This window comes from Notechis scutatus, chromosome Z (genome assembly GCF_049901735.1).
Source record: "Notechis scutatus isolate UNSWTSFEM ecotype Mainland chromosome Z, rNotScu1.2, whole genome shotgun sequence".
In the NCBI taxonomy this organism is placed as follows: Eukaryota; Metazoa; Chordata; class Lepidosauria; order Squamata; family Elapidae; genus Notechis; species Notechis scutatus.
In genome coordinates, this window is record NC_142025.1 from 36,541,850 (window position 1) to 36,554,948 (window position 13,099).

General features: G+C 33.0%; 1 protein-coding gene across 9 annotated transcripts in view; it reads right to left on the minus strand.

Annotated features, from left to right (window-relative positions):
- HDAC9 (histone deacetylase 9) overlaps positions 1-13,099 on the minus strand; it is a 518,734-nt gene that overhangs the window by 248,205 nt on the left and 257,430 nt on the right. For 8 of the 9 annotated variants that reach the window (XM_087946939.1, XM_087946936.1, XM_087946937.1 and 5 more), the window contains 3 exons: positions 11,136-11,283; positions 9,136-9,262; positions 7,424-7,545 (listed from right to left, as the gene is read on the minus strand). In XM_087946939.1, the coding sequence (XP_087803065.1) occupies positions 7,424-7,545; positions 9,136-9,262; positions 11,136-11,283 (397 nt within the window). Of the gene's footprint in view, positions 1-7,423; positions 7,546-9,135; positions 9,263-11,135; positions 13,096-13,099 lie in introns of those variants that run through there. The other variant, XM_087946940.1, reaches the window with a different exon arrangement.

Below are 13,099 nucleotides of genomic sequence, written 5' to 3' on the forward strand. Positions count from 1 at the left end.
AAGACATATAGGATTCCAAGAGAGAAATATAAAAGAATCACCAAAAATCAATAAATGATGAAATTCTAAAAATGCTCAGAGATGATTGATAGAGACATAATATTTTGCATTACATTAAAACCAATAGAAATAAGTGGAAAGTTTAAATTGGGAAAGTAGTAGCGCATATATAGATATATAATTTATTATAACCATAAATATTTTGAGATTAGGGGGTGGAAGACTGTGAGTAGGTATATTTAAATGTACTATGATTAAAAGGGTGCAAAAAATATACTGGAATATATAGTTTTCAAGGATTATAAATTCAGGATATTTAGAGATAATTTCAGGGACTTAAAGAGATATAATTTCAGGACTGACCTTATTAACAATTGGTTATATTGGTGCTTACACAAAATTGAGATATTGAAAATGTGGTCGAACACTGAGTGATATTTATAATATTAAAATATTAGTGACTCAACGGGTTAATAAGTATATTGTATGAAGAAATGTTATTGACGTTTAGATATATTTTTGGAGAAAATGATAAAAAATCATAAAGAAAGAACAGTATTGTTTAAAGATAACGAGGTGATTACAGAAAAACCCCAACACACAAGAAAATAAAGAAATAAGTACAAGTACAAATAAGGCAAATTAGTATAATATATATTGATACATAAAAGATTATATTATAATTATAATGAGCATATCAAGGTTAGAATTTGAAAGATAAAAACTCTGTATATGTAATTGTATTATTATGTTAGCATTGTGTGGAAAATATATTAACCCAGTCATTACACTATTCACAAAAAAATGTTGGTTGTTAAAGGAAAGCCACAAATAAAACAAATACCAAAAAAAAGAAACAAAGAAAACATACTTTTTATAAAGCAATAGCTAGATGGAAAGATTAGAGGCTAAAAGATGGTATTATTACAGTATGTATGTTTGACTGGCACTAGAATGGCACATTGAAACATTGAATAACTAAATAATGAAGGATTATATCTCAATATAAACATGTGCATTAACACTAGGATTAATAATGGTGGCTTGACTATAAGCTAGAATAGAGGTAGAAATAAGAAGGGGGAATATTGGCATACACATATTTTATACATTAGAATAAAAGCAATAATTAGATTGAAAGATTAGAAGTTGAAAGATATCATTACTATGCATGCTCAAATAATATTGTGATTGGCATTAAAATGGAACATTGAAACATTGAATAACTACTTTAGAATAACATGTATAAATACAAGGATTAAATATGATTGACTAATGTAACAAATATTATTAACATTATTGTTGCTATTTGTATCAAATTGAATGATACCCAGATGCCACACTGTTCATCTCTTGATGTTGATGTATATTTAAAAAAAAGGATTAGGGAGAAATACCTAGAAATAAATGAATAAATAAATTGTCCATTTCTTATCAAAATAATGTGTTATTAGCAAAATTATTTTAAGAAATCAAGATTTAAATTCCTCTTCAATTATGAAGGACCCTGGTGACATTAAGTAAATCATTAGCATTGTTACAGGGATAACACAGGAAGAACCCTGTATGATAATTTGAATTGCCAGGAACAAATGAACATCTATATATTTTAAGACAAAAATGACAATGTTAATCTGTTTTTGCCTCCCTATAGAATTTAATTAAGATAAAATTACTTTATGATTTGGATTTTTAATCTGAATTATTAAATAAGTTTGACTTAATTAGCTTCATGCATAGCATAAACTTCCATCTGGTAGAGTAATTTTACAGACTTAATTGTATACCACTATAAGTCAATCGGACACTGAGGAAAACTATTGAAAAGCTATTTCCTTTCCTTTGGAAGAGAATTATGTACAATTTCAGCATGATTTGCATTGCTAACACTGAAAGCCAACTGGGAGGAATCACTCTCATTTATATTACTTTCCCATGAGAAAATCAAGAAAGACTATAAAACTAGTGCCATTATTCAAAAAGAGCTCCAACATACTGAGTCTGAGCACATATTTAATATAAACTTTTCCTTAACTTGGAAGAGATCCTTTATCAATAACCGACAGAGTCTGCTTTAGAAGTCTTGATATATAGCCATAACTAAGAGGGACAGCTTTGTGATCTCATCTAAGATGAGAGTTTGTGCTGTATAGACTAGAAATGCCATTCCATGTACAATTTCTTACAGTAGCAAAGGGGTTCTGCTTTATTTGTGTGAGGCTCTACAAGATTCCCTCCTTACCCATTTCTGTTACTAGAGATCTACAGTATCCCATTACTTTATCAGACTGTCAGACTGTGGCTTCCTGAAAAGGGAAGAACATGTTTAAATATCAAGCAACTTCACAATAATTGGAGCCTAATATTTTGAGGATTTTTTTTTCATAAGGTGAGTGATATGATCAATAAATGAGGAGTTTGCTTGATATGAAACAACTAAATATATTGTACAAGCATTGAACTAAGATATTTGCAATTACAACTTTGCCTTCATTCATGCAGAATGGAAATGTATGCATTTGATTCTCAATTCTGAAATATTTCACAAGGTGTTTGAAAAAAGAAAAATCTTTTAATATCACTATCACTTTCAATATACCTATCAGTTTAATATCAATTTTAGATTGCAGTTTGGGCTCCATTGTGTGGTCTACTTGAATTGCTCCATTATAGACAAGTCATAAAACTGTCTGGCAGCATTACTGGAAAGTTCCAAATTGGAGACAGTTGCCCTAATCTATTTGTATTACTTATTTATAAAATAAAAAAGTATTCTTATAAAAAGTTATAATCAATTAAATTTAATAATTAATAATCAATTTATAAAAGTTCAATAGGTGAACTCACATACTATTCTATACCTGAAAGGTAGTTTTGATGCAATATTGAAATTTTGATAAAATATTTTTTTTAATCTGATGTCATACTTGGGGACAATTTGAATTTCATCAATCTATTTTGTCCAGTGATTCATTTCTTCCTCTACACCTTAATTTATCTGCAATCTCACTACTGTCTACGCTCATTAACTTCAAAGATGGAGTCACCTGATGCTTACTGAGTATTTTTGCATTCACAGAATCTATTTACTCCAACTAAGCTTCAGTTTATTTAGAAGTAGTCTGGAGATAACTTATTTTCCCAAGTTGATTCCCTATCTTTCAATTCAGTTATATAACAGAACTTCTTTTTCTACCATACAGACAGTTCACATGTAGGCAACATTTGCAAACCATCAATTTTGCCTTCTTGGTTACAATTGCCAACCATACAGAGCAAATAAGTGAATCAATAGCCAAACTTTTAAAATAATAGACATTTCAACTAATACATTCTGCTTTGAATTTGTAATCATGTAATTTGAAATGCATAGTTAGAGATAAGAACAGAGATTCCTTGTTTTCTCAGACAAAACAAAACCTAATGCTGATGAAGCAACTTCTTCAAAATTAGATGAAAAGCCTATACTTTTCATCTACTGCCTGAATCAGAAACAAGTGACACTCACCATTCATAGCTCAAAGAAAAGGATAAAGAGGAAAAATCCACTCTTGTGACAAAGGTCAAACATTTGCCAAAAAAGAACCTGCTTCTCTCTTTCCTCCTTACTCTTTGAATGTTTCATGGGACAGCTTTGTCAGGAATGGTCCCATGAGGATGCAGTAGGCTCCAGAATGTCCCCTTTGCCTAAGGGATGCCCTGTAGCCACCCTGATCAGTTTAGGGTCATTTCACTTGTGTCATCCCAGTTCCGGTTGTTTTTCCTCTAAAACTGTCAAGTACTTATTAGAAGCTGAATGTGAATATGTTGCTGCGGGCTGAAATTAGTCCCCCGCCAATTTAGTATTAGTCTATTACTTAAACAAAATCTATGTAGAATGGCAACGAAATGATAAACTTGTGATGGAAAAATATTATTTTCGTTAAAAAGTAGTTACTATGCTAACATTCTGCACACAACTGCATTGATTACAGAAGTAGCCAAAATGAAATGACTTCATTCTCCTTTTCTCTCACCCCTGGGTTTTTAAAAAGAATCTTATAGTTGTGTATTCTCTCTGCAGCTGACGTGCAGTGTGCCCAAATATTTGGAATAATGTATAGAAAACATCTGTTTTTAATTATCCTGTAGCTCATATATAGACAATGAGAATTGAATTAAAGAATATTTTGAAACCCCCATGGAGATATAAGAGTATTAACAGCTGCAATACAGAACAATACTGTTAAAAAGTTTGAAAATGTTTAACTTTACCAATCAACAGTGTTATACCTCTTAAATATTGATAATGCCTTTCAAAGGAATTTTTTAAAATGGGAAAGCAAATGACAAGCACAAACACACACACACACCCCTAACATTTTAAAGGATCACCATATTAGAATAAGGGGAAAAATAATAAAAAGGTTTTAGGAAGTCCTTTTAATTCTTTATATTTTTGTATATGTAAAGCATTGTTAAAAAGAGAGTTCTAAAAAGAATTTCAAAACAGCTATTTAGTTTGGACATTAAACTTTTAACTGAACAGTTTATAAATTTACCAGAAAAATATTTTTTTTAGAAAATGGAAATGTCCATGAACATGATACCTCTTTCAGAAATGATTTTTAAATTCTTTTGGATCTTGCACTTATGCAAGAATGGCGCCTCTCTGCTTTTCCTTAAAGCAGCCACTTCTTTTTTCAGGCTTACTCATCAGCTTTAAAAAAGATCCCCATATTTTAGGAATAGCTTTAATGAGTTGACTTCTGAAAACCAAAACATACTTTTTTTCAAGTTTATGCTGAAACATTGCTTTAATTTAATAGCACAGAGGTGCTGTTCAAAGCATCTCTTCCATCATTTCATCACCATGGCTTCATGCTTTCTACAGTTTTTAAAAAAAATTATTTATTTGATTTGTCAATCGCTTACAAGATAATAGGTATAAGTATAAACAGTTATGAATACATGAAATGGTTACATATAAAAAAAATAAAAAGAGACAATAGGACAGGGACGATAGGCACATTGGTGCGCTTATACACGCCCCTACAGACCTCTTAGGAAAGGGGTGAGGTCAATAGTAAACAGTCTAAGGTTAAACTTTTTGGGGTTTGGGGAAGAAACCATAGAGTCAGGTAGAGTATTCCAGACACTGACCACTCTGTGGCTGAAGTTGTATTTCCTGCAATCAAGTTTGGTGCGGTTAACCTTGAGTTTGTATCTATTGTGTGCTCTTGTATTGTTATGGTTGAAGCTGAAGTATTCATTGACAGGTAGGACATTGCAATGTATGATTTTATATACTATACTTAGATTGGACCAAAGGCGGCGTAGTGCTAGGATTTCTAGGTCTAGAATTTCAAGTCTGGTGGCATAAGGTATTCTGCAACGAGTAGAGGAGTGGAGAACTCTTCTTGTGAAATATTTCTGGACTTTCTCAACTGTGTTAATATCAGACACGTAATGTGGGTTCCAGACTGATGAGCTGTATTCAAGTATTGGTCTAGCAAATGTTTTGTATACTCTAGTTAGTAGTGTGATATTACCAGAGAAAAAGCTACGTAGGATTAGGTTAACAACTCTTAATGCCTTTTTGGCTATGTAGTTACAGTGGGCTCTAGCACTTAGATCATTAGAGATGAGTACTCCAAGGTCCTTGACAGAGTTTGGATCATCAACAAGGTCTTGAATATTCAGCTTCTATTTTATTTTCTGGTTTTTGTTGCCGATATGTAAGACAAAGCATTTATTTGTTGAGATTTGAAGTGCCATTTGTTTGACCATTCTGAAACATAGTTGAGGTCTTTTTGAAGGGTAGCAGTATTTTCTGTGGTGTTGAATAGCTTTACATCATCAGCAAATAGAACGCAGTTGTTCTTAATATGATCACAGAGGTCATTTATGTAGATTATGAAGAGAGTTGGTCCTAGAACACTGCCTTGGGGACACCACTGTTGACAGGTACAGAATTTGATAGGACGCTTGCAATTTTGACCGTTCGTTGTCTGTTTGACAGGAATTCTTCTATCCAGTTATGCAGGTGACCAGAGATACCGTAAGATTTTAGTTTTAGTAGTAGTTTGTCGTGTACCACTGAACCAAAGGCTTTACAGAAGTCTATGTAGATTGCGTCTATTGCTTTGCCCTGATCGAGTTGTGTAACCATGTTTTTGCAGTGTAAGAGTTGCAGATTACAGGATAGTTTTTTTCTGAAACCAAATTGTTCAATCTATGCCTGTAACTATTAATTTAAAATTTAGTAGATTTTTAATATAACATACTGAATTATCCAGATTCATTCATATACTTTATTGCAAAACCCCTCTAAATCATAAGCACCAAGATTTTTAAACTGTAATCATTTTTCAACAGATTAGTGGCTGTAGCAGGTGTATCAAACTCAAGGCCCATGGGCCGGATCCAGCCCATGTGGTACTTAGATTTGGCCCATGGGGCCGCCCTGGGAACAGCAAAGGACCAGCCTGCAGTGTCTCTGTCAGAGAAAATGGAACTCAGGAGGGCCACACACAGGGTCCATTTTCAGCCGCAATGGCCTCCTGAAGCTCTCTGCCAACAAAAACGGAGCTCAGGGGAGCTCTGATTTTGCTAGCAGAGGGATAGCAAAACACACTAAAAATAAAACAAAAGAAGAAATGTTTCCCTTTTGCATTTGAGCATGCAAGAAGGGACAGGAAAGGAGAAAGGGAAAGAGGAAAGAGAAAGAAAAAGAAAAAAGGGAAGATGGGAAGAGAGCATGGAAGGAAAAATAAGGAAAGAGAGAAAGGAAGAGGGAAGGAAACAGAAGGCAGGCAGGCAGGCAGGCAGGAAGGAAGGGAGATTATAATGAGAATGAGGGAGGGTCTGAGGGAAGTCCTGCCTTGGCCAACACAGATGCTCCCAACATGAGTGAAGCTGAACTGGCTATGCCCACACCGGCCTCTGACGTCAACCACAATCCTGGTGCAGCCCACAATGAAATCAAGTTTAAAACTCCTGGGCTATAGTATTTTCAAAAGAATCATGCAGAGTGGGGGGTAATAATGAACATGAATTCTAGACCTCTTTGGCATGAAAGCCAACTGGATAACTTTGTGCCATTCATGCTTTCTCAGCCCACCTCACAAGATTATTTTTTGTGGGAAAAATAGAAGGACGATGGGAATATTAGGCTTTTTTGCTGCCTTGACCTGACCAAACCATCTATTTAAAAAGTTAGGATAAAATATCATCACCATCCTCCTCCTCCTCCACCAGCACCAGAATATCCTCCACTCATGTAATCATAATCAGCAACTGTTGTGAAATGAAAACAAGATTCCCATTTAGCATATATAATTATGTCTTAGCCAATCTCAAAGTATTACATATTATGATTAGATCAATTTTCATTTGGTTACAGAATAAAATTGTCATTTAAAATAATTTTTAATATGCTCACCAGTTTTGCGGAGTGGAAAGTCATCCTTGGCATCTTGTGCTCCTGGCAATGTGTATTTATATGAAGGAGATGTACCACAAAGAGGAGGAGAAGCTTGATCCAGTGAGGTATGGTGGGCAGCCCTATGAAAAAGTAGTTATCATTGATTAGTATTACTTATGAATCTACAAATTAGAAATGATTTTGCTGCATCATATCCTCAAAATGTCCAGACACCTAACACTCTCCCAACAATTCAGGAGATATAAGTCTGGAGATTTGTCCTCTGGAAAAAGCAAGTTCCTGCTACCGATTTTAATTTTATTTAATTTTTATTTCTTTAAATATATCTTTGGGTGAACAGTGTGGTTACAGGTCTTTAACATTTTAAAGCATACATGACCATAATTATATATTCCAACTATTAACTTTCTTATTTGATTTCATATTATTGCTTATTACCCATTTTTTCTGATTATAATTTTATTGCTTTGTCTTTTTCAAATCAAAGAGTGCATCAAAAGAGGAAGACGTCTATAAACCTTTTAAATTTTACCAGAAGGAATAAGACTTTCTAAAGGGAATAGGAGCCTTTTGCTTCGTGTTTCCCTGAAGATAAGATCCATCCAGAAAATAAGTCCAAGAATGATTTTTAGTGTGTGCTTAATATAAGCCCTACCCGCAAAATAAGTCCTAGTTAAGAGCCTGCCCACTCCATTGGAAGTTGGATTGCTTCAGCTGCGAGGAACCTGGCCTATGGTTTCCATCGCTCAGGCTTCCTGAAGGTGGTGGGAACTGTAGTCCATAGCAGCTGAAGAGTTTAGCTGAACCGTGAAGTTGAAGTAGTGCAGTAGTGCAACCTGAGCAAGGAAGCTTTGTGAGCTTTGAGGGTGCTAGTGCCTGTATTTCCACAGCTATGCACAGAATTCATACAGACCTTCCCACTGGCACTCAAGGAGGCTAATCATGGTAAATACAAATATTTTTTTTTAAAAAATAAAGGGATGGATTACAATATTGATGATGAATATAAATGACAAGAAAGTTTCCAAAGCCTTCCTACCACATCGAGTGAAACCTGAATCACCTCACAGAGTGCCCTGGCTAAGCGGGTCAGCGGGCTGCGGCTGCTACCGGACACTGTAACCCCCGTGCACTCACTGCTTCCTGTGCGTGCATGGGTGGGGGATAGGCCTTGTGATGAAAAAAAGAGAGACTCCCCTTAAAATAAGCCCTATCTTTTTGGACCAAAAATAAATATAAGACTGTCTTATTTTCAGGGAAACATGATAAATGGGTATTTTGAGATTGGCCCTTGTCTCATATATTACTACTTCTGTAAAGAGACAATTATGATAATACATGCTATAATACAGACCCAGTACATTGACTACCACCACCATCATCAACATAATTATGAAAGTTTTCCTAAAAAACATACAAAATTTTCATTTAGACAAAAAATGCCATTGTATTCGTAGAATATAATTATTCTGTTTTAATTCAAAAGAGAATTAAGGGAAACCAATGGGACTAGTAGTTGACTTATATCAAAAATACTGTATTCATAGGACATATCTGAAAATTCAAAAGGGAAAAGTAAGGAAGATGCAGTACCTCTTCTCTCTTCTATATTGAATAGCATATGGTTAAATTAACTTTATCCCTGATGAATAATAGTCCTATTATTTGATACCACAAAGATGGCTTAAGATGCAAAAAGATAAACATACATGTGCCAGAGCTTGTGGCGCCGGCTAGTGGAATGAGTCTTTCCATTAGATAGTGAGTCTTTTGCCGCTGATTTACTCAGCAGGAACTCTTGAAGTTTCTGCTTCACTTCAGTACTGGCCACCGCTCCTAAAACATACACCATTTTTTATCATTCCATTCATATATGCCCACGCATTTCATTGAAGCTTTCTAGCTTTGATTGTGAGCCAAACAAGTATCTAATAAAAATTTAATATGAGCAATTGTGAACAATTAATATGAGCAATTGCTATGGCAGAACTAAATAAAATAATGAAAAGAAAAACAAAAGTCGATTAAAATTGTATAGCATATCTTTTAGCTTCATTGAAACCAAGTAATACAATAAAGGGAAATAAAACCACTGTGGTGTAATAGTTAATAGAATTGGACTAACAATAAGGAATTCCAATTTCAAATCTGATTTCAACCATGATACCTCAAAGGCTAATTTTAGATCAGTTGTAGTCGCTTACACAGCTGTTGTTAGGAAAAACTGATAGGAAAAGTACAGTGTATTCCATCTTGAATGGCCCTGAAGAAGACATATCAATCTAACAAATAAGCAACATCAGATATGGGTTCACTCTTGGTTTTGTGATCTGAAGAGTGATGAGTGTAGATGTTTTCTAGCATTAAAGCAAGCATATTCAACTGGAATTGTTTTATACTGCTATTGCCTTTTTCTTTTTGACCAAAACTGATCTCTTGAACATTATTTAAACCAGAGGAGGCAACCTATTGCTAGAAGACAATATTTGGCCTCATCACCACGTATTTCCATATGTGAGGCAAACTGGATCTATTTCCACAGTGAATTCCAACTATGTAAAATATATGTAAATTTTAGTCCCTCCCCCTAAATGTCATCACTGGAAGCATTCTGAGAAGCTAAAAAATATTTTAAAAAACATGATTTCTACACGATAAATATTTCCCACCCTTGTTTTAAATTCTGTAGTATAAAATTCCACACTATGTTTTTATATAGTTGTTCTGTAATGTCTATAGATGTATGATTTTAATCAGTTTTTAGTTTGCAACTGATGTACTGTGCAATGTTCATAACTGATATCTTTTGTGGAAATACTATATATAATGTACTGATTATGAACCAAATTCCTAATAGAGATCAAAGAATGGTTTCATGTATCATTACTTTCAAGGTCTAATTCTTTATATTAAAGAGTAATAAGCATGCATTAGACTAACCAATACTGCTATAGTCACAACAAATGAAAGTATGAAGTATATGTTATTATAAGCTTAGTTAGTATAAACAAAGAGGGAATACTCTGAAATATGTGTTTTATTGTTATAAGTAACACAGAGGAAGAATCTTCTTTCAAAATCTAACACTTAATATTATGCTACTGCTAAATTTATACAATTCTCCTCTAAAATGAAAGCATATAGAAAGAATACAATAACATTATCAATTTTTCTCAATATTGGCACACAATACATTATCAGTGAGAAATTCCAGAGAGAAAATAAAGGCATCTGATGTTATAATTTGTTTCCTTCTATAAGTAGCATTTTGAAATACTGAAATATTTGGCCTTTACTTCCATTCCCTTTGTGAGCAGACTTACATGCATCTATCTCCCCCTAGTGAATATCACATTCTAGTAATATCTTTCTTTTTAACTTTATTTGCCTTAAAACACAGAAACACAGATCTATGTTATTAAAAGCCAAAAGAGTTAAATTTTGGAACTGAAATAATAGAAGGAATATTTCATGTCTTCTCTAATCTATGCAGAATATACCTCCATATTTATGTGTACATTATAATGGAAATACAATAAAAAACTTAAAATATAGAATAGGATTATTCTACATTTTAGGGAATTATATATTCAATCTGTATAGAATTTTATTGTCAGGCCATATTTTTATAAAGAGGGATAATGAAGATTGGTGGGAGAGATGTACAAAACTTAGATATCCTCTTCTAGCCTGATTGAACAGATCTTACTTTCTCGGCTTCTTTCTCTGCTTTTGATTGGTGGACATTGCTCCCTGCGATGTCTTTCCAATTCCTGTTCTTGCCTCTGTTGCTCAAGTTTCTGTTCTTTTTCAAGAAGTTCCTGTTGATACTTAATGGCTAAGAGTTCCTTTTGCAACTTGTAAAAAAGACAAAGTCATGAGAAAGTGCAGTTTTTATGGTAGCATTGGCTATAATAAGGGCTTCACATACTGTGAACATAAAAAAGTAGCTCTTAGAATTTGCTAGCTAGAATAGCTACAGCTACAATTCTGAAAGCTGATACATACATTTGAGAAATCTGTACTATAATATTTAAAATGTTAGAAAATGCAGTTCTATTCTACTCCATTTTGGCATTGATTTGTAAATATTTTCATTAAAAGATCACATGAAATAAGTGCAAGGTTTTTGAACACGGTATTCTGATTTCTGATTTCCTTTTTGCAATAAATGTATCTAATCTATTTCTATATGAAATTTATGTGTCTATGTGTTTGTATTTGGATCAAAAAGTGAATTACAAAGGTTATGAAATGCAAAAACACAAATAATTGTGTTCCAATTAATTGGAAAGTGTGAACTTTACAAATGTAAATCAAACTATTTATAAAATTATTTATAAATTAAATAAATGTTCTATTCCACATAAAATAATTCCTCTGAAAGTAAAAAAACGAAGTTATCAACAATTAAGGTTTAGTTCCATCTGAATTAAAACAATATGGATTACTACTAATGACAGCAAAGAATTCCTCTGTTCCTAGTACCATCTAGTGGTCATCTAGATATTGTAATTCCCTAATAATAGCTAACTCATTTCACTTATTTCATGAAAAATTATGGCTAAGTAGTATTCTTGTTTATGGTTAGTTGTTTAACAGATTTTAATGCTATTTTTATATAAAGGGTATCAGTCTTAGTTAAAAATAAATTCAAACAGCTGACAGCCAAAAAAATTTATTAAGAGATTTCCAGTTTCTGACTGAATCTCTCTTAAAAATGGAATCTCTCTTAAAAATACTTATTGTATATGTAATGATATGGCTTTCCTGGTGGGTTGCTTTTCAAACAAGACCTTTAACATGAGAAATCTTTTTGTGCTGTTTTTTCTCATTTACTACATTGCCAACATTCAATTTGTTCATTACAAAGGATATTTTTCATATGCAAACTTAATTTGATACGTTAGAATAGAATGGAATAGAATTCTTTATTGGCCAAGTGTGATTGGACACACAAGGAATTTGTCTTTGGTGCATATGCATATTATGAGAAGCAAACAGAAGCACGGAATTAAAAATAAATAAATAAGATATATCAAGTTCCTTAGAAGGCATAAACTGAAGCCACATATTAAACGATTTAGCACCAAAAATTTACATTTATTATGTTCATTTTAATGATCACTGATTATTTAATGATCATTATTCCAAATATAATAAACATTTTCAAATATACTTCTAAAAGCATACAGATAAAGGCAATCTGCTGAATAAATACTAAATAATTCTGATATTTAGAAAAATAGGATCTTAAAGTTTAATTCAAAATCTAAGCTCTTTAAAAATTGTGCTGAAATTTGGAAAGTGTTGTTCAAAGAACCAGTCCTTATATTTTAACCGGCCATTTGATTCCATTTATAAGTTTTTTTTAAGAGACAAATGGCAGTATATAGTATTTTTAAGCAGATCAGTATCTTCCAAAGGTGCTCTCAAATTTGCTGACTTTATTTTGTCTTCCAATAACTTATTTTGCTGTAGTTGCAAATAACTATTGTTACACGTATATCTGCATTCAAGTGAGAGGCAGATAGATATGGCAGAGTGAGGGACTAATATAAACTTTCATCACATACCATGTTGATGTACAAGAAAAATAATTCAGTCACTCAATTTCTACAGTAACCAACCTCTTCCCCATCCTGATGTACTATGAAGAGAAAAAAAATCTGC